General features: G+C 48.0%; 1 protein-coding gene across 3 annotated transcripts in view; it reads left to right on the top strand.

Annotated features, from left to right (window-relative positions):
• The first annotated feature begins 343 nt into the window (after window positions 1–343).
• Window positions 344–22,345, top strand: part of SEZ6L (seizure related 6 homolog like) — a 177,188-nt gene continuing 155,186 nt past the window's right edge. Inside the window, exon 1 of one of the 3 annotated variants that reach the window (XM_053902223.1) lies at window positions 344–673. In XM_053902223.1, coding sequence (XP_053758198.1) covers window positions 580–673 — 94 coding nt within the window. In that variant the 5' untranslated portion in view covers window positions 344–579. The remainder of the gene's footprint in view (window positions 674–22,345) is intronic. The other 2 variants (XM_053902224.1, XM_053902222.1) reach the window with 2 other exon arrangements.

Here is a 22,345-nt window from a genome sequence, read left to right as displayed (position 1 = left end):
GAGGCTGAGCCATGGAAAGCTCTAGGCTGCTCGCAGGCTGAAGGCTGCGCTCGGTTTTGAGGCCTTCATCTCCCCGTCTGGAAAATGGTCAGGACGCTCTCCGGCCTCGCCTGGCCCGCGCTGGGCTGCCGCGAGCATCCGCTGGGAGGAAAGGCTCGGCCCACAGGACGCCAGGGGAATTGGCTTTAAACTTTGCGGGGCCGACGGCCGGCGGCTGGAGGCGGAGGCTGGCCCCGGGGCGCGGCGGCCCCTCTCCCTGCTGCCCGCCCGCCCCCTCCCTCCCTCCTCGCACTCGCTCGGCACAGACTCGGCCCCAGCCCCCTCCCTCCTCCCGCTCGCTCCCCGCTCGCTCACTCGCTCGCCGGCTCCTCCTCACTCGCCCGCCCGCGCCCGGCGCAGCTCGGCCAGAGCGATCGCGGGGCTGAGCGCGCGTCCGCCCGGGGGGCTCCGGCGGCTGCCCGGGCCCGCGGACCCCTGCCTCGCAGCGCCTGCCCTGCGCGCTCGCCGCCTCCCCGCTTCCAGGCTCCCGCGCCCGTCCGCCTGTCCGCAGCCCGCGGCCCCGCGCCCCCCGCAGCCACGATGCCCGCGGCCCGGCCGCCCGCCGCGGGACTCGGCGGGACCTCGCTGCTCCTCGCCCTGCTTCTGGGGAGCCCCGCGGCAGCTCTGGCGGGAGGTAAGCGCCCGGAGGGGCGGGGCGGGGGAGGGGGCAAAGTTGCGGCGTGTGCGGGGCGGCGGGGGGTCGTGGCCCACCCGGGCGACTCAAGCACCGCCCGCTGGGATGGGGAGCGGGGGCGGCCACCCAAATTCGGGTCTAGGAACCGCGTCCCCTCGGCCCGGGCTGCTGGGAGTGTGGAGGCGGGGATGTGTCTGAAGGACTCCGGCGCTTCCCGGCTGCGGGCTCCCTTTCGGTCTTCCCGGCTGTGGGGCTGACTCCCTTTTGCAGCCCCAGAGAATCTCCTTGGAGTGGGGTCGCCTCCAAACCCCAGATGCCCGGAGCACTCTGCAACCGCACCCGGGGCTGAGAGCCAGATAATTCTCACCCTTTCGGGGAGAGGACGAGAAAGGGGGGGGGGGGGGGCAGCTGACCCGCCCTGCAACTGAGGACTAGACTCGAACAGTGCGTCTGGAGGGGCGGGGGGGGGGGGGGTGCGTCCTAATGCCGAGCCCTCCCACTCTAGGACCCTTTTGGTTCAGGCTGCCTCGCGGGACTGGGTCCCTGGACCGATCCCAGCCAAGTGTCTGGCAGCCGAACTTGGGTGTGGCTTTCGCCTGGAGGCCGGTGGAGGGCCCTCAGGGTTCTCAGAACTTGCGGGGGAGGAAGAGATAGCAGGTCACAGTCGGGAACCTGAGCGGACACTCCCCTCCCCCACCCCCAACAGCCTAGCGTCTCTTAACACTGTTATGAATTGGAGGGGTGGGTACTAGTTTCGCCCACCACGTGCTTGCCGGTTGGGAAGGGGGGGGGGTCCAAGTTTAGGGGAGGATCGCTGCTCCTCCTTCCCAGACCCGGAGCCGCACCCTCTTCTCCACCCCGCTGAAGTCCCCCAGGAAAAGTTGTGTGTTGGGGGGTTGGGCGCTTCATTCACACAGAGCCAAGCGGGAGAGCTTTGAGGATTTAATCAGTTCGGTAGGAGACCCAAAAGTGGAGGGTAGCATTGGTAGGTAGACCACCGGACCCAGCCTTTTGAAAGGTCCAACTCCGGCTCCCAGAAACTCACGTGGGAAAAAGCAGGCAGTTGCAGGGTCTGCCCAGACTGAAGACTGTCGGGGGCGCACACCCACCCCACCTGGGTCCTCATTTCTGTTTGGATGGTCTTGACCTGGAGTTGGGGCCCAGGCGGTGCCCTTTCACCCTGGGGCGTTCTGGACCCCTGGCGTGCACACCTGCTTTCAGCACCAAAGGCCGCGGACAGCTCTCAGCTCCGTGGGCCCTAGTTCCGGGTCCCATTCCTTTCAACTCTTACCCACAGCCTGGAGTGCCCTCCTCAGCATAAATCAGGCATTTTATCCCCACCCCCCTTCTTTTTAAATGTGGAGCCCCGGAGTGCACAGCGAAGGAAATAATTCATCACCTTTTGTTTAACAAAGCATATCATTAAAGAACCCCCCTTTTATGAAGCAATAATATTCACAATTTACACCAGGTCTGGACAATTTCTCTGGGAAAGATGGGGGAAGAGAATCGGTTTAAATAAATCATTTCCACCACAACATACTCTTCCTTAATTAGCTGTCTTTCCACAATGGCTTGGTGGCCTTGAACAGAGTCCACATCTCCCTCTCTCATTCCCCCCCCCCTTTTGAATCTGTGTTGTGACTAACACACAGAAAGAACCCAAAGCTACCCAATGTCTTGCTGGCTTTTCTAAAGTGATTCTACCTCTGAGGACCACACTCCAATACACCACCCTCCAGGAAAAATGCCTTAATGGCAACTCTTGAATTGTCATCCAAGACAAGGATTTCATATCCTGCTTCTTTCACTGGCTTCAAATACAAAATGTGCGTGTGTTAATTTTTAAGATTGTTTTCCCAACTGTTCAACACTATAGCTAGCCAGCATATATTTTTAATTAACTTCAGGTCACCGCCAAATTAAAGTCAACTGATGCACTACTTCGGAAGGCTCATTAATAACTGAGCTTCTGACTCTTAGACTCTTAAGTCTTAAGGAAAGGGTGAGGATAGCCAATGAACACTGCCAATTCTGATGGTGCTTTTGGAAACAATTGACCTTCCACAATAAATTCTATTTTTAACATGGAGCCCAACTTCCCACTAATGTCTGAAGGAGAGCCGAACATCTAATACCTTGTTGCAAACTAGTCCTGTTTGCCTGTGGAGTTGAGGGGGGTTTGTAAATACTTGAAAAGGACTTGTTGCTACATTCTTATGCAGGTCACGTGATTCTCTGGGCCATTTTGCTGTAAGGCATGAATAAGTATAAAGTATAACTTGTTTTTGAAGAGGCTTCTTATTGTCTAAAATATGCACATGGGGAATAATTGTAGCTCCGTGCTAAGACTGCAGAGCGTGAGTGTAATTTCTTTTCTTTTTCTCTTGAATTAATAAAGCAAATTCAATATTGCTCAATAAGACTCAAATTTGCTGCCTCCTCTAGTCTCTAATGTGCGTTGTTGTTAAATTCACTTAACAACTATTTTCATTATGGATTGCCATTCTTTTCCACGGAGTTTTGGCTGCTTCTGCCAGGGGCCACCTTATCTAAGCTTGAGGGATTCTTCTTGTGTTCGCAAGGTTTCATTAGACATTAGGACAATAATGTTATAGTCAGTCCTCCCTTTTCCAAGACAGAAGGATGTTTCCTGATCAGAGTGGCTTGTTTTGTGGTTTTGCTCACAAGTACATTCCGGCTATTCACAAAGCTATTCCAAAGGGCTCAATTTACTGGTCCCCGTTTGGTCCAGTGGTGTGCTTCAGGCCTCCACTAGGGGCGCTCAAAGCTGTAGTTGGTGACCTAGGGCAGTTCTGACCTTTGTAACCAGCAGGTGCGTGCAATACCAAAGGTCGGCAGGGCAGAGCGGAGCTCTAAAGATGGTCTCGCCACCGCCTCCACCCCACCACCCCCCCTTTGCTGCTTCCTACAATTGATTCCTATTTCTCAGAGAGAAAGTATTGATTGACACTTGACATGCAGTGGAAACAGAGGAAGGAAAGAATGCAAAGGCAGGAGAATGCTCCAAGAAAAGCAACCTCAGAATGCAGAGTCCTGCTGTCCTTTTCTCTACCAGCTTGTGGTTTCCTTCATGGAGCCAAATTGCAAAACACCAAAGAGGCCATGACAAGGCCATGGGGGGTTCTGGGGAGTATGAGCTGGGCACTGGTATTAGATTTATAGGGTTCTGGAAAAGAGATATGCTGGCCTCTAAAACCTGGGTCCAGGTCCAGGTCCAGGTCTGGTGTTCATGAATGTGCGACCTTCCACAGCACTGTCTTCTCTGAGCATCCATTTTACCATCTGTGGAATGGGGGCAGGGCTGCAGGATTGATGGTCCTGGTCTGGAAGGATGTTTGCAATGATTCCGTAACACTTCCTTGTTAAAGCACCTGGCACGTAGTTGGTGCTCAAGTAACATTTCCTCTGTTTTTCCCCTACTTTTCAAAAAGCAAATTGCCCTTATTAGTAGGCACCAAGGGAGCAAATCCCTGAAGTTGGTGAAGCAGATGTTGGCATAAATACCTGCGTGACTGAGGCCCAAGTAAAAAAGGCGGATGTGGGAGATGGTGCCGGCATCCTTCCTTCCCAAGGCCTCCTACTGTAAATCTTTGAACCCCAATATTACCATCAGGAAGCAGAGTCCGTGGCACCAAAGATGTAGAATGGCAGTCTAACGGTTGGAAAGGAGATACAAGGAGAGAATCTTCTGGAAAAGACATTTAGTTGTTCATTCATTTAATTTACTGAGTACTTCCTATGCATGTGGCAGGCCCCCTGTAGGGTGCAGGAGAGACAGAGTAATATGTTGGGGTCCCTGTCCCAGTAATGACCGCTTAGCAAGAGAGATCAGAAGTAACCCACTGGCATCCATGCCCTGTGATCTGCGCCTCGGGAGGGGGCATATCAGAGTGCTGTGGGATCTCACGGGCGAGTGTGGTACACTCTCGCCTGGTGGGCTTCCCTGAGCAGGTAGCATTTGAGCTGGCCCCGGAGGGATGTGACAGGTGCCAGCAGACAGGGGCGATTGTTCTCCGGTGGGATAGTAAAAGACTGTGAAGAAAGCTTCACTTTCGGAGCACCTCACGCACGCACGGGAAAAACCAGAGGGGAGTGAGTGGGAGGGGCAGGCAGGTGGGCACACAGCCTGACACCTTTCTAAAAGAAATCGTCAGACCTGCGCCTCCTCCGTGCTCTCCCCGGGACATCGTGGGCTCAGCGCATGAAGCCTGGAACAAAGGCCTGTGAGGCGCTGTGTTCGCTGTTGTCCGCTAGAGGTTAGCAAGCCTCTCTGAAGACAGCGGGTCCCAGTAGCCCAGTAGAGCCGCCCCAGCACTGGGTAAACACTGCCTCACTAGATTTGCATATTTGCATAATCCTCTGGTTACCGTGGCTCCTCGGAAGCAGCCTTTTGGTGTCGGGTGAAGGGAGGGGGTGGGGAGAGAAGGGGCTGGTTCTAGGGGAGGGTACAGTGATGATGAGTCAGGTGGAGGTCAGTGGACATGCCTGATGTCATTTACAACATGGCTGGGGCCACGTCTTAACAATGAAAACAGTATTCACTGAGTGTTGATTTGGTTCCAAGCCCTGTGATAAGTGGTTTATGTAGGTTGGTTCAGAGAAGCCTCACGACAGCCCCAATAGATGCAGTTATCATACCCATTTTATAGATTGGGAAGTGGAGGCACAGAGAGGTTAAGCTGTGTGTCGAGAGTCAACAAGCCAAGAAGTGGTTGTAGTCTTGCATCATTTTCTTTCAATTTTTTTAAATGTTAATTTATTTTGATAGAGAGAGACAGTGCGAGGGTGGGGGACGGGCAGAGAGAGAGAGGAAGAGAGAGAATCCCAAGCAGGCTCGCACCGTCAGCACAGAGCCCAACGTGGGGCTCGAACTCACAAACCATGAGATCATGACCTGAGCCGAAATCAAGAGTCGGATGCTTAACCGACTGAGCCACCCGGCGCCCCTGGCATCAATTTTTTAACGCCATGCCTCGCCATTGCCTCGTATTCCGCATTCCCTACGCTTGTGTGGAGATTTCGCTGATGTATGTCAGGGGCCAATAAATATTTGTCAGATGCGTGTTGGAGGCGTATCCTCTGCCCACCACTGTTCCTGGTACAGGGTAAGCACTCAAGTAAAACTAGTCAAATTGAAGGGAGTCATAAAGCAAAACAGGTTACAATGTATGTGTGGGCAATTCGTTCATAATCATCGTCTCCACTGATTACTGAATATACATCAGGCACTTGCATAGGTTGTTTTATTTAATCTTCCCAATTTCTGTCCATTTTAGTGATGAGGAAACCAAGGCTTAGGAAGCTATTAGTTCAGGAAGCTCAAGGTCATCAGCTAGGAAGTGGCAGAGGTAAGATTTGAATCCAGATACTGTGATTACTGAGCATATGAGCTTGAGTGTCGGGCACAGCGCCTTCCAAGCTGGGTCCTGCTGTGTTTCCCAATGAAATGTGTGTACAAGGTGACTTCACTGTTAGTGTGCCATCGGGCTGGGTGGGTCTGAACCCCAGGTCATCAAACTCCAAAACCTGCCGGGATAGTGACCAAAATGGACTAGGATTTTCCTAAGCCCCTAACATCTCTGAGACAAAGGAAGGAAGGGAGGAGAGAGGGGAGGAGGGAAGGAGGAAGAAAGGAAAGCAGGATAGAAAGAAGGAAGGGAAGAAGGAAGGGAGGGAGGGGAAGGGGAAGAGGAAGAGAAAAAAGGAAAAAGAAAGAGAGAGCTTAAAGATTATTCTTCTCAACCAAGAAGACTTCACAAAAGAAGGTGAGCGATACAGCTCCTTCGTTGGTTGGCTTTGGAATTCTGGCTGTTTGTAATTTCCCCTGTTCCCAAACCACCCCACCGTTAATGGAGAACCCAGAGTATAGAAAATGGGTTTCTGTAAGCTCCTAAATTCAGGAACCTAAACTTAATCATCTTTTGGCTGCGAGTCTCAGTTTTCCCATCTGTAAAATGGATCACAATAACCACAGCTACATATGCAAAGCTGGCCTCACAGGGCTGGGATGAGACATGGGAGTTAAGGGCTTTATGCATACCAGGAAGTTAAGCTTCAGGGCGGTGGGTGCTGGCATGGAAGGCCCAAGCCCCCAAGCACCCCCATGCGTGTTTTGTCCTGGGCTGGTTATGAAAGAATGACAAAAGAGTGGCACTGCAGTTTGCCATTCAGTGTGGGTCCACTCTGGGCTAGAGGACTGGCCATGTGCTTACCCTATATATTCACTCCTTTGGTTCTGCCCCAACCCTATCAGGTGACGTTACTAAGTAGGTATTACAGGTGAGGAAACGGAGTCTTGGGAAGGTACAGCCCTTGCTCAAGGTGTTATGAACAATGAAGGTTACAGTCAGGGCTCAAACCCAGGTTCATTCTAGATGCTAGGGTATGAGGTATCACCTAGCAATGGCCAAATGGAGAGACGATGCAAGCCCAGAAATTAGGGCAGTTTGCACTGGACGCCAGGTGGGGAGATGCTTCCTCATCCAGTGGCAAATGCCACATGTCTCAAGTCAGCTCTCCAAGAGGAGAAACAGTTCATCCCAACCTTCCATACTCCCTCTGATGCTCCTGGTCGAAGCATCTTTCTTGTCTCACTCATGCAGTTCCTTCAAGCTGGACTGTCCCCCTAGGAGCCTGCATAGCTGAAGATTAAATTCCCAGCTGGCTGATTTTAGCAGCATGACCTTGAGCTATGCACGTCAGCGCTCTGAACCTAGTTTGGCCTAATACATAAAATCAGGGTCCTGTCTCCCTTGCAGGATGGTTACAAATAGTCAAAATGGGTAGCTATGTATAGCCCGTAGCAAGTACTCAATAAAATTTCCCATTGTTGCTACCAATATTCACCTGGTGAACTTCTACTCATCCTTCAAAACCCAGTCCCTAATTGTCTTTGCCTGTCTCCTGTCTGTGCCAGTTATGAATCACCCTCTGCTCCCCCATCCCATTTTATCCCTTTATTATAGATAACTCATACACTCATGATGCATGAGTTACCACTTAACATGCCTCCCTCAAAAACATCAACCGAATCTTACTCATCCATATGACTCTTAGCCTGTCTGTAACCCAGCATAAGGCTCAACCCATTTGTAAAGCTACACTACACTGCCTTTCATCTCAATATTAGTGGCAGGGAGGTAGAAGCAATCTGAAGATCTGCATGTGATTCCTCACCCTTTCTCCTATATCCGTGTGGCCGTGGACAGCTGGTCAGGAGACTTGATTCCTCATCTGAAAACCGGAAATAGCAGTAGTGTCCTACCTCAGGGAATTGTTGTGAGGAAGATCAGTGAGCCGATGGATGTGAAATCACCAAAGAAGTCTACAAAAAAGAAGATGAGGAAGACGAATTCGATGAGGGAGGAAAGAGACACACTTTGTGAAAAACAACCACCGTGACCGACCTTTGTGCAAACACACAGCCACAAGATGGGCCATTCGGTGGGTCCCCGCTGAAGCCGTGTTTCCTTCCAAGGGGCGTATTGGCTGCAATTACTTACCCTGTGGCTTAGCTCATTTCGGGACAGGGACTTTCTGGGCACGACACTGGGTGTTGTGGAGTCTGCCTTCTCTTGGGTCCCCTGGCAGCAGCAAAGACAGCAAATGCCCAGCTGAAAACTAGCAAAGTGAATGAAAACCTGTGCTTTAGAGTCAGAACAACCTGAGTTTCAGGCTGTTGCTTTCCATTAGGTGTGTGACCTTGGACAAGCAGCTGGGTCGCCCAGAGCCATCGTTGGACCACATGTAGGGGTGCCGGTCTACGCTCTCGCATTCTCCAGAGATGGTGTGATGAATGGGGACTGGGAATTGACATGCTCTGCAGAAAAAGTTAGCAAGGCACCCCCTTGCTGGGCTCTGTCATATTAAATCAGATTGTAGCAGATTTCAGGCTCTCGACCTGCCTCGATCTGTTCCCTGATAGATTCATTTTACTGAGGAAAGAGACCCAAAGACAAGAAGGGACTTAACTTGCTCAAGGTCCCACTGCAAGTGAGCGGCAGAGCCAGGACTCAACTCAAACCTCTGACTCCTGTTTTCTGACTTCCTTTCTGAAATGACGTTTCCCCTCCTTTAAGAACAGTGGGATGTTCTCTCCTAGTGTGTGTGCTGAGAGCCAAGCAGAGGTGGCAATGGGAGCCTTAAAGTCTCTGTCTCCATTAAACCAATGGCATCCATTACCCAAATCGGATATTTACATCATGTGTCCGCGGCAGACTGACTGCATAAAAGAAACGTTAGCAGAAACTGAAATCAGGCCGTGGCTCCCTCCCATGCTGACTTGGCATCTGAAGCTTTGAGGCACTAGCAGACCAGCTCACACCTGGGAATGGTGCCATCCGAGCAGATGGCTTGAGTCAAGCAAGCAAGAGTAAATCGTGGAAGCTCAGGGAGGCTCAGGTCCCAGGCCAGGTGCCCCCCTCCCCTGCTGGTCTTCCATGCTCTCACCATGGGTCGTAGGGAGTGGCTCATTGAGAAATCCAGTGGGGGTGGTGGGGGGTGTGGAGAGCCAGGGAAGAGTTGATTGAGGCATGGATGATGTGGTCAGGGCCAGCCTTGGGCAAGTAGCTGGACACTAAGGGATGATCTAAAGGCTGGAAGTTAGAGTAAGATGGGTGGATACAGTCTAATACATGGAGCCCGGAGCTTAGGACAAGTCCTGTAGGGCAGAGGGGTGAGTATGAACCAATGGGTGATGGTTTCCTTGTCTGGTCTCATCCATTTCCAGTTTGGGTGTAGGCACATGCCAAGCTCAGTGTCATGAGTTAGTGAGTTGGGATGCCGAAATGGGGCACTGACTCAGGACCAAGAGCCCAGCAAGGCAGTATAGTGTGGTAAAGAGCACTTATTCTGAAGTGACAGATATTGGCTCCAACCTAATTGTGTGATCTTAGACAAGTCACTTAACCCAGATGATTGGGGTTGGGAGGGGGGAGTGATAATTATAGTAATGATTTGTTGAATCTTAGCTGATTCCCAGATTCTCACATCAGTGCTGGCTTCCAAGAGAGGAACCATTATTTCTTTTGGCTGTGCAGAACAAAGGCTCATTCAGGGTAGACAAGAATAAGAAGGCATGCCCTAAGGGTACCCCAAATACTGAGCCAAGAATACTCCAGGGATGGGCTCCTTTCTCCATTTCTCTCTTCCACGGCATCTGCTTCTGTCTACATAGGTTGCTTCTGGCCGTCTCTCTATCGCCTGCCTCCTTCTGCTCACTCACAGCAATCTTTCTCATCACCTCTCCTTACACATGGGCTATAATGGCTTCTCCGGGTCAAACTCTACATGTACACCATCTTATATGGTAGCCACTGGCCACACGTGGCTATTTGGTTTTAAATTTGAATTAATTAAAATTTAATTTAATTAGAATTGGAGTTCCTCAGTCCCACTAACCACATTTCAAGTACACGTTGGTCATGGGTGGCTAGTGCTGCCATATTGGAGAACGTAGACAGAGAACATTCCCATTGTGGTAGAAAGTTCTACTGGACAGTCTTGCTCTAGATCATGGCAGTCCAGACATACCATCTGACACTCAGCTTCTTCATGTTTCCCTGTTCAGATTCTTGAGGAGTATGGCTTGTCCGGCTCAGACAATAGATTGGCTGTTGAGTTCAATCCAGTCGTCTGTGGCTGGTGGGGTGAGTTTGCCATGGGGTGTAACACAGGGCTCATCAGGTATGTATTTGGGTAGAGCAATCACCACTAGTGACATTTCATGCTCTTGCTCTGCTGGTCTCCACAGTTGCTTTCTCAACCCTTCTAATTGCCAAGATGTGGCTCTGGAAACTCTTTGGCCAGTACATCCATATTTATATAGCTGTGGCCTCACTGATAAACATATCTAAGAGCTGGGGAAGATCACACTGTGTCTGCTGACTCGTCTCCCTCACTGGGCAGTGAGGTCCTTGGGGTCCAGAGTTGTCTCTTATTGTCTCTGTATTCTTAGCTGTTTTGTTGAAGGGATGAATGGATGAATGAATGAATGAATGAATGAATGAAAGGAATTCATTCTTTGGCCATGAATGACCCCAATTTGGGAGGCATAGGGCACAAAAGCATTTGCAGAAAAAGCCCTTCCCCCCATTTGGGTAAACTCAAGAAAAGAATTTGAGATGGGCATTTATGAGAGGGGTCCTCATAAACTGTTACAATTGGGCGTTTCAAAGGGTCCATTCTCTGCAAATCAGGCTGGGGTGGAAAGTGAAGAGAAGCTTCAAGATAGGGCCCCAGGAGCCTGCCCCCTCCTTGTGCAAATGTTCATCTGGAATGAGAACAATGCAGTTAGGAGCAATGGTGGAGGGGAGTGGGGAAACAGAATGCGTTTTTTCCCAAACATGTGGTTCTATGCATGGTTTTAGTAATGCAGCTGTTGTATAACGTTGTGATTTCTTCAAAGCTTTAATATTATGGAGACAGAGGGAGGAGGTGTTTAATGTTTAAAAGAATGTACTGAGAGTACACTTTCTGGGAGTGGTGGACTCAACAGTGGCCTAGGCCGGAGACGGGTCGGAACTTGGATCCCAGCCCTGGCGTTTCTGTGCTGTGTGACCCTGGAGAAAATGGTCTAATCAACTCAGCCTCAGTTTCCATCTGCAAAGCAGGAATATGATGTTTCCTCTGCCTCCCCCATAGGGTGGATTGTGAGATTGCAATGCCTATGTCACCTCCCTGCTCATCTCCAGCAGTGTCTGTGAATGGTCCCCCAGCCCCTGGAGTTGAGTAGTGTACAACCTATGCAGCAGTATGTGGCAGCCCTGGATGTGGAAGTGCACCACTAAAGTGTAAAGTCATTACAGCAAAAGGAGAGGGACAGAGCTCTCCTGACTCCTCATTCTCTACAGGCTTCTGATCAGACCTCTTCCTCCATGGCCCCTGTAAGGCAGGTTTACCAAGTTGTAAAGCTAATTTGGGGCCAACCACCTTGGAAATTAATGCAAACTGTGTGGAATCAGTCTTAGCCCTACTTTTCCAGGGCTTCAGGAAGGGAAATTTGCCTAATTTATGGCATTAATAAAAAATGATGTGCTCGGGCTAATTTGCATACTTTTACTTCAATCAGGGTTAAAAGCCACACTTTGTTGTTGTTTCTAAAGAAAGCCTCAGACTTCTCTTGTTATTCCAAAGGTGTAAACTTAGGCAAGTTACTTAACTTTCTAGGCCTCAGTCTCCTCGGCTGTGAAATGACAATGATCCATGGACCCACATCACTGGATGTCGTGAGGACTCGAGGGTTGTGAATGGGTAGAATAGTGGTTGGTGCCCGCTAGGAGTCCAATACTTACAATAGCATAGATAATATCAGGTCATACTTATGGTATCATCATCATCATTCATTCCTTCATTCAACATGTATCTTGTCCTACAATTGGTGTCGCGGAGGAGTCAGAAGGACGCGGTGTCACAGTGTGCCAACCTGTGGAGTTGTTGCAAGCCAAGCCCAGCACCGGGACTCGTGCTGGAACAGAGCAGGTGTCCAGCCACGGGATGCACGGACAAATGGATTACAATGATCATCAATCACTGTACCACAGATGCAAGAGTTTGAAAGCCTTTCTCCCCGCTTCTAGACAACAAGGCCCTCCAAAGCAGGGGCCGTGTCGCATTTCCCCACCTCCCAGCGGTACATCTCCCACAAAACAGAAGCTCAGTAAATACAGAGCTGCGGAATGAATGGATGTTGAGGTGTAATCATTCTTAATTAGCGTGTGGGAAGTGCATATTATCAGCATGCATGCTAACGCATAGATGTCCTCCTCCCAGACTCAGAACACCTCATGTCGGTGTCCCCAACATCTAGCTCAAAGGACACAATGGGCAGTGAGCAGGTGCTCATTGGACGTGTGGCAGTGGCCAAGAGGTCACAAGTTAGGGTAATAGAAGCCTGGGTCTGGATCACTTATGAGCCATATAACCCTCAGCAAGTTGTTTGTGCTTTATGGGAATAGTAGAGGCAGAGGAAATAACTGTACCTTTTTCATCTAGTTGATGAGACACACAAAAAAAATTAGGAAAATTTCCATCAAGAGCTGAGCACAGTGCCTGACAGAAATTGAATACTCAGTATAGATACTGCTATGAGTAAGTGAATGAGCACTGTTCTCAAGAGTCTTTTTTTAAGTGTTTATTAATTTTGAGAGAGAGAGAGAGAGCACAAGTGGGAGAGGGGCAGAGAGTAAGAGGGAGACACAGAATCTGAAGCAGGCCCCAGGTTCTGAGCTGTCAACACAGAACCTGACACGGGGCTTGAACCCACACCCTGTGAGATCATGACCTGAGCTGAAGTCAGAGCTCAACTGACTGAGCCACCCAGGTGCCCCTCAAGAGTCTTAATAGAGAAAGAGAGACTTGATGGGTCATTCTCAGCTGGAACAGAATTTGCAAATGCAAACCCCAGAGATAAGACGTTCTGTAGGAATTCAGGCAGGAACATTGATTTTAGAGCAACCACATCTAGACTCTGCTTCCCAATTTAAGGCATTTTATTATCTTGGTTAATAAAATCAAGTTTCTAAGCAGAAAACAGGGGTCCAGATGGGTCAACCCATCACTCACTGAATGTGAGTGTTTGATCACCAAGGTTCATCTCAGATCAGCCACAAAACCCCAAAGAACCACATGGGCATAGGCTTCCGTCAGAGGCTTCCAGAAGGCAGTGTCTGGGTCTGTCTTGTCTCTCCACCATGCCTCCACTCTCCCTGTTTCCAAAGAAAGTAGGTCCCCGGAAAGGCCGAGAAGGAAACAAATTCCCATAATACACTAGAATCCCGTGGCTTTGTTTATAGAATCCTGCTTAATTACTAGCAGAACCTTCGAGGGTGACTATTAGAGCCATTTGATTATAGACAAGGAAGCTGGGTCTCAGATGGCTAAGCGCTGGTGGATTAGGGTTCCTTCCTTCATTCAGGCTCTTTTTCTTCCTTCAAGACCCTCTATTCTGTAGCAAGCACTCCGTAGGTGCTAGAGATACAGAAATGAATAAGGCGTAGCCTTGCCCTCAGAGACCCTAACATGTAATCATTCTTCAAACTCAGGTATGACTCCCGTGTGCAAGTGCTTTTCTCTCTTCTCCCCTCTCTCGTGCTGGCCTGTTGACTTGCAGGCACGGAGTGGCTGCCTTCGAGGCACCGGGGCTGGGATTTCCCAGTGCATTCCCAGGCCACTAGTCCTGGTAGGTATCTACGTGTAGCGAGGTGGTTTGGTCTCATCCAAGCATCTCTAGGAAAACAAAAAAATTTTTTTAGTTGATGCTCTTCAATGGGCCAAATAAATCTATCACTTGAAGAGAACCTTCTGTAACCATCCTAGACTTTGCAGGAACAGAGGCCAGAGGCGAGAACTCCAGCGAAGTGTTACTGACTTCACTTATGGCAACAGTAGGCTGGCTTTTTGTTCTCTTGCACATGTAGGAAAATACATTCTGAGCTGAGTTGCCAGAGATGTAGCAAGCGTGTGAGTGTGTGTATGCGCGTAAATAATATGCCCATTATTTCCTTAACGCATAGACTTGGACAATCAGTTAATGAGGTTTGGCCGAAAACAAATGAATTCCTTCAGGTCCTGGGGTAGTTTTATTCTCAGTAGTAATAAAAATAGTCATTTATTCTCTGCATGTGGCAGAGTAGATACCCGTTGTTGGATTAGATTCTCACAAACAATTTTGAGGGACTACTGATACAGAAAATTAGTCCTACTTTCCAGACGAAGAAACTGAGGGTCAGAGAGACTCTGTGATGGAATGATTCCTTGGCCTTTGTGTTTCCTGACCTCGATGTTTTTGAAGACTACAGGCCCATTGTTTTGTAGAATGGCCCTCAATTTGGGCATATACGCTGAGTTCTTACAAAATGGCACCATGTTGTCCGTATCGGTCTGTAACTTGACTTGGTCCTTCTTGGTCCCAAATTCCAAGTTAGGCTGTCTTCACTGGCTCCCTTTCTTCCTCCCCAGCCTCTAATACCAAGGATTGTACTCCGTTCTGGGATCTCTTCCCAGGCGCCTCCCCTCCACCCTCCTCTCCCTTGGCCATGCTTCCACAGCCCCAGGCTGGCACCCCTGTCCTGGTAACCTGCCTTCCCTATTCTTAGTTTTGCTTATACCTCTGTTTCCCCCCACTAGGCTGTGGGAAATTCAGGGCCTGATTCACCGATTCAACCATGAACAGCAAATATTTAACGTGTGTCCTGTACAGGCTCTGTTCCAGGCGCTGGAACAAAAAAAAAAAAAAAAAGCCACAGGGCCAACCTTCAAGGAGCTTATGCTCTCTGTGATCTTTCATTTATTCACTGACTCAACACGTTCATTCATTCATTTACTCAGTGAATATGCGTTAATAGTCCTTTGCTCGGCTGCGTCACCTGCGTAGTGATCATTCAGTATTTACATAATGGGGTTAAATGATGGCCCACTTCTAAATGAGAGAGACGGGGGTTGGCATATTCATCTGTGATAGTACCCACGATAGAAAGCTTCCGGAGAACATCAGACATTCTCACGGGCACTGTGTACTTGAAGGGGTTAAAAAGAAAGCCACGGACTCTGAGAGCATGAGCTGAATCGGAATCCCTCGCGCTGCCCATGGGGGCTCAGCCAAAGCCAGGCACCTCCACCTGACCTGATACAACCCCTTGGCCTGGACCAGCAGAAAGACCACCTGACCAAGAGTGGGAGATCTGTGTTCTGTACAACTACCAAAGATGTGCTGTGCAGCCTTGGGCTCATCTCTGTACCTCTCTGGGCTCAGTTTCTCCATGTCTAGATTTAGTGATCTGGGCTTTATCAGGAGTTTCCAAAACATGACCTGAAAGCCCATGGCAAGCTGTTAAGACCCAGATACTCGAGCTGCAGCCTTGCCTATTGCCTAGGAAGCCCCACACACTGTCTCCTCTAGAGGTTTCTGAGGCATCAGTAACTGTGCCTGAATTATTGGACCTCTAAGCCATGACCGTTTATGATTCCTTTGTTGATGATGATGATCCTTACCATTTATATGCCAGGCGCACACTGAGCCCCTTCCTCACCTTCCCTCATATAAGCCACAGAACAGTCCAGCTCCGTAAATCTGTTACCCCATTTCACAGCAGTAGCCACTGAGGCTTGGAAAGATCAACTTGCATAAGGTCACACAGCTGGTAAGAGCCAGAGCTGGGATTTATATCCATGTCTGAGGGACTGGGAAAGAATTCACTGCCTCTCTGTAGTTTGGATGGGGGATGGGAGTCTACTTTTAGCCCCCCACCCCCCGCCCTGTGTTCCCTCCCACAGACGATCCTGGTGCCCTGATATCCTCTCTTCCCTAAAAACCTAGTTAACTCCTTTAATGAGCCAGATAAATGTGCCCGGTAAAGTGCGTGATCGATCACACCCAACTTCCCATGAACCAGGCACGGGCTTGCCAGGCGCCGGGACGGCCTCCCTGACATGAATTATTGCAACCATCCGCCTTCTTTCCGGCTTCTGCACTTGTGGGGGACAGGCTGAGCCAGGGATGCGTTAGCATGCAGGATTCAACCCTCGGCTTGGCTGTGCACGGGCCGCCAGAATTCGGGACATTGGAAGAACTAACAGAAAGCTGTTGTGGCCCAAGCATCAAGAGCGGGGAAGGCATCGGGGAAAAGGAAGGGAAGAGGTGGGTGGAGCAGATCCCTTAGGGCAGGGGGGCTGCTGGGAGGTGGTCAGGGGTTTATTCCCTCGCTCTTAGAAGCTCACTGTAAGCAGGGGTGTGGCCTGTGCAGGTTTGATAAAGCCTCTGGGAAGTGGAGGGGGGTTAGTTATGAGACCTTTGCAGACAGGGTTTGGGGGAGTAATCCCACCCCTCACTCCTCCTCATGAGTCAGATTCACCCGTCCCCAGCCTCCCAGCTAAAGTCTGGAACTATGTGAGTTCCACTCCTGAGACCGTCTGTCTCCAACCACAGTAGAAGGGAGGCCGAGGCTCTAAGCCTGCTGGGAAGTTTGCAAGGGTCCCAGCCCTTGACCCCTTGACTGTGTTTAAAACCTCAGCTCCTCCACAGACTCGCCCCCTCAGACCTGGCCTGGTGCTTTGAAAGGCTTTCTTTGTCCTCCCCATGGTGGTTGGGACACAGGGGAAAAAAAGCAGCAGAGAGGAGAGGAAAAGAATATAAATTCGGATTAAGATGATTAAATCCAGCCTCTCCCCTCCTCCCAAACCCTGATCAGACTGTACAAAAGGATCTCATATATATTATCACTGACTCCTGGTTTAATGTAGGCCCGACATTGCTGGGTAAATTAAACGACATTTATAATATAGCTTAACTATAAAAATGTGCTTGGGGCAGAAATTAGACATACCAGGCCTTTTCCAGCAAAAGACATTTTTACAAATGCATGAGCACCTGAACCAATTTGGAGGCCCTGTCATTTTGATTTAGAGCCGGGGAAGTGGGGCTGATCCCTAAAGAGGAGAAACAATTATCCGGGTGAGAGAAGATTTGAGAATTCTTTTTCTTATCACTAACCTGCCTTGCACTCAAAAGCATCAAGTAGAAAAGAGGGTTGACTCATGAGTGAAAGCTGGGACCCTTTTCCACCTGCTTAACCCACAAATCCCTTATGACTTCTACATGCTCTCTCTTCCATGGAGCTCTCCCTGCCCCTCTAAGCTGGGTTAGGAACATCTCACTGGAGCACTCACCTCCATTTTGTTTCAGTTAGCTATTGCCGCATGACAAAAGACCCCCCAAAATTTAGTGGCTTCAGGTAACAACCATCTATTTATTATCTCCTGCAATTCTGTAGTTTGACTAGGCTCAGCTTAGTGATTCTTCTGGTGTTGGACAGAGCCACAGTCATCAGGTGGCTTGACTGGGCTAGAAATGCCAAGAGGCTCAGCTACATGTCTGATGGCTGGAGCTGCTTAGCACGCAAGCAGCTCAGTTTCCTCTCACGTGGCCTCTAGTGGCTTGGGCTTCTCCCAGCATGACAGCTGGATTCTAAGAGGGAGTGTTCGAAGAGCAAGGGCAAGAGCTGAAGATCTCTTAAGGGGCAGCTTCGGAAGTTGTGCGTTGCAACTTCCGGTCAAAACACGTCACGGGGCCGGCTCAGATTCAAAGGGAGGGGAAATAGACCCCATTATAGATGTGAATGGCCGAGACTTGGCAGCCATCTTTAACCTACCTCTCTGGTAGTTATTCCTAATATAGAATTCACTGTGCTGTTACCAAAGTTTAGGTCTGTGTCTCCTTGTACAAAGGGATGCTTGTCTACTTCATTTAAGGTACAAAGGAGCTGCTATTGATTCAAGTTTGATAGAGCAGCCACGGTTCTGGGTGTTCATTTCAAGTGTGGTCACTCCTAACCCAGGAGATTATTGTGAAATATTGCAGGAACCTAAGGACCAATATTACATTCATTTATAGCAGTAGTCATAATGATGGCTAATCGTAATAAGTATTAACAATAGTATAATTCTTACTGCCCTAGTAGTAATAACTATAATACTGCCTTGTACTTAAGCAGCATTTAGCCACTTAAAAAGCACTTTTATTTCCATTGCCTTACTACTCTGTCCAACAACCTTGTGAAATTCCCCAAGAGGACTCTTATTAGAATCCATAGTTTATAAATGAGGAAACTGAGCCTCAGAAGGGATGAAAAATTTGTCATTAAATTAATCATCATGGATATAATGTATCAAGGACCCAGTAAGGGCTGGTCATCATATCAACAGTTTAATTTCCTTCTCAGAGCGATATCATGAGGTAGATACTGCTGTGCCACCATTTTATAGATAAGGTAGTGGACGCTGAGAGAGGTGAAGCGTTTCACTTCTCAGGTTCATGACTGGGATTTACTTCTACATCAGTTCAGCTCCCCAGTTAATGACTCTTTCCCAATGCTGCACGGACTTCCTTCCGGATAGCCATTTTCTAAGTTGCTTTGAGCTGAGAAAGCAGATAACATTTGTGTAAAAGTGGTGTGCAAGATCGGAGTGAAGAACTCTTCTGTGAATACCTACCACCCGTGGGTAGCATTTTTGACTTTGGAAACTTTCATTATTCACCTGTTCTTAGTTCTTGGTAGCTTCTGCATAGCCACGGTGACCAGGTAATAAATTTCCAGAAAAGTGAGTTGTCCTATGTGTAAAGTTACGTGAGTCCATTAAGTCCAGTTCTCCCAGGGATGAAGTCACATTGAGGTTGTTAATTAAGCACTTAATGGGAGAAAAAATATATATATTTTTCAGCACCTATGATAAAACTCACCCAGTGGTATTTTTGGAGGAAGTACAACGCACCAGGTACTAAAAAGCGGGATATTGCAGGGTTAAGCATGCTGACTTTTAAGTCAAGCCACCTGGGTTCAAATCTCATCTCTGCCACTTATCAGCTATACAGTCTTGGACAAGTTATTTAATTTCTCTGTGCCTCAGTTTCCTCATCTTTAACAGAGATTTATAATAGTACCTATCTCACAGGGTTGTGGAGAGGATTAAGCAGGCTAATCTGTGTACCATGCAGTCAGACTTGGTACATGTGCTCATCTTTGAATCCATCACTGGGGTTGGAGTGATGTAAGACCTGATTGGCCAGTCCTTGGCTCCCCAACACACGGATTGAGGTGAGGGATGGTGGAAAATCAAAATGCTGTCACCAAGAGAAAATCCAGAAATAAAGTCCAATATGTGGGGGAACAAAGAGATTCTTCTTTTTTTTCTACCGTGCCTCTATCAATGGCTGAAAGACTCAAGAAGGGACTGAGTATGTTGTCCTCAGCAGGGTCTTATAAGGTGGCTTCAGCCCAGACCCAGCACTGCCATTCACTAGTCTGCTTTCCTCAGGAGAGAGCGAGGAAAGTGTGCAGGAAAGATCCTGGGGCTTGGCAAGACTGAGACCTGTCAGTTTCGCAGCAAGCTGTCTTCAGTTGTGAAACACTGTCCTATAAATATGTAGGGTGCCTGAGAAATAGGCATGTGCCAGGTCCATCCGAGAGGCAAACATTTAAGCAACAGCCTCCTGTTTGATGAGAATAAGGAAAATGTGCCATTATCCAAGTCCCTTCCTTTCTGTGACCCTCAGTATTTTCATCTGTAAAATGAATAATGTCTTAGATGGTATCTTAATACTCTTTCAGTCCTTGTGCTTAAGGTTTTGTGCCTAAGTTAAAATGGTTTTAATAACAGCTTAAAAGTGAGGAGTCAGAGCACATCTACCAACTCACTGAGTGATACTGAGTTAGTACTTCATCTATCCATCTACTTGTCCATCCATCCTCTTGTTCATCCATCCATCCATCCATCCATCTATCCATCCATCCATCCATCCATTCATCTATCTATCCACCTGCCCACCCATCTGTCCATCTACCCACCCATCCCCATCCATCAACCCATACATTTATCCATCCATCCACCTATCTGTTCATCTATCCTTATATACACCTGTCCATCCATCTATACATCCATGCATACATTCATACATACATACATTCCTTCATCTATCCATCAACCTTTCCATCCATCAGCTCATCCTCTGTAAGGTCACTTTAAGACTTTGGTTTGCCCTAAGCAACCTTATTCTGGAGCCCCAAACTCACATCATATCATACAAATTAAATGCATTTTTACTGACGCATTTTAAAGGAAATATGGAAGTCAGCTTTTGGAATTATTTTGTTACCACGGTAACTGTCTCGATTTACATTTATCTGTAATTTCTTGACAAATCATCAAGAATACTCAGGAATTCTTGTGAAATGAGATTCTAACCCATCAACTCTTTTCAAATATAATGGAACTTTTATGAACACTAAATTTAAAAACTACTAAGGTTGACATGATGGTAAGTTATAGAGCCCATTTAATTTAAGTCTTTATTAATTCTGCTTGTGCCGTTTTCTTTTTCTATTTTGGAGCCAATATATTGTTTTTAGCTTTCAGACATTTTCATGGGCTCTTAAAAAATTTGTCAGCCTCAGGACCTAATGGGTAAAACAGGCCCATTTTCCCAAGTCCTTTACTACTGTTCTTGCAGATCTTGGCTCCTGGTTGAATAAAAGAAAGGAAATCATGCATATGGGCTATCTGGTCAACCCACGCTTGTGCATGAAGGAAACACAACATGAAATACCAAACATCACACCAAAGAGATTTCTTCACGTCCACCTTCCACCCCTTTAGGCATTCCTGTCCTAAATAGAAACAATAATTCTGGACAGATGATAGAGAAAGATAAAGGCAATTTCAAGCACTCGTCATAAATTGTAATGAGTACCTACTCTAGCAGGGTGCATTTTGATTACTTTTTGAAATGTGAAATAGCAGATTTATCTCCTGTGATCACATCGGGAACATTTTTTCTTCATATAAAAAGAGGTTTCAAGAAATGCTGAAAGGTTTAGGATAATGAAGGCAAATTGCTCTTACAACAGCAGGGGATTGTGAACAGTTTGTGTATCTTTGAACATTGAGGGGGGAAAAATGAGAGAATTCCCCAAGGGAAAAAAAAACCCTCAATTTGTCACCAAAAAATCCATGTGAGAAAAACATGGCTCGATGCCTGAGGAATACATATGAACCAGAGCCCTTGGTGAATACCCTAGTCTGTCTCCCTTACTTAAAGATGAAGTGTGTATAATTCAGAGAAGAGAGATAACTTATCTAAGATCACAAAGCAAGTTTGTGTCAAAGCCAACAACTTCATGCTTTTCTTCTATCATAATGCTCCACATCGTCCTACAAGGGTGGAAAATGAATGAAGGAAAAAGGTACTCTTTATACAATTTGATTTTTTTTATTTGACATTATTGAACATTTGGGAGGTGTCCCATCCCCGCCCTATTGCATCGACAAAGCCTATATTAACAGCCAATGTGGATCTTCTTTCCTTTGTTACAATTTTGAGAAGCAATTTTCTCTTTATGTTTTATATGCTTCTTGAGTCTCTGTGATGTTCAGACTTTCCACTGCATTCAATTGTGTTCACTTCCCTGGAGCTGTTTGGGTCAGATTCTTCTAGGAACAGTTACCATGCTGGAGATCATGGTGCTGTGTGCACCCATGTTGGGCATCTCTTAAGTATCATAAGTATCAGAGACTGTGCCAGATGTTGAAGAAAAGAAATTGTCTAGGACAGACTCCATGCCCCCCAAAGATTCTGAGGTTGATGGGGAGACTGGATGTATAAGCAGACAATTTTGAGAAATAGTGAGGTATCCTGTGATAGGAATAAGTCACAGAAGTCCAAGGATGCATTTGACACAGCCCAGGGTTTAAGGAGGGCTTCCTGGAGGAGGTGATTCCTAAGCTGAGTCCAAAATGATAAATAAAACTTAGTAAAGATGGGAGAGAGAAGGGGATTGCAGGTTCAGAGAAGAGCAAGTCGGGGGGTTTGGAGGCAAGAGACTTGGGGCTCAAGGCAACCTTAGATGCAGCTAGATCATACTGCCAGAATTCCTATTTCACAGATGGGGAACCAAGGCCTATTTGAGGCTATGGTGCAATTACACAGGCCAGCTTATTCTGTTGTTCTTCTCAGCCTTGACAGAAGAAGCCAATGAACGATATTGTCTAAGAGGATTATCTTGCAGATCTTTCTTGTAAGTAGTGCATCCTGAAACACAGGAGATGTGGATCATATGTGCCCCTGAATCTCTGCCCCAGCCCTGTATTCAGAAAGCCTTC

The sequence above is a fragment of the Panthera pardus genome, unplaced genomic scaffold, assembly GCF_024362965.1.
Source record: "Panthera pardus isolate Hobbes unplaced genomic scaffold, ASM2436296v1 HiC_scaffold_15, whole genome shotgun sequence".
NCBI classification, from domain to species: domain Eukaryota; kingdom Metazoa; phylum Chordata; class Mammalia; order Carnivora; family Felidae; genus Panthera; species Panthera pardus.
This window is presented reverse-complemented; position numbering and strand designations above follow the sequence as displayed.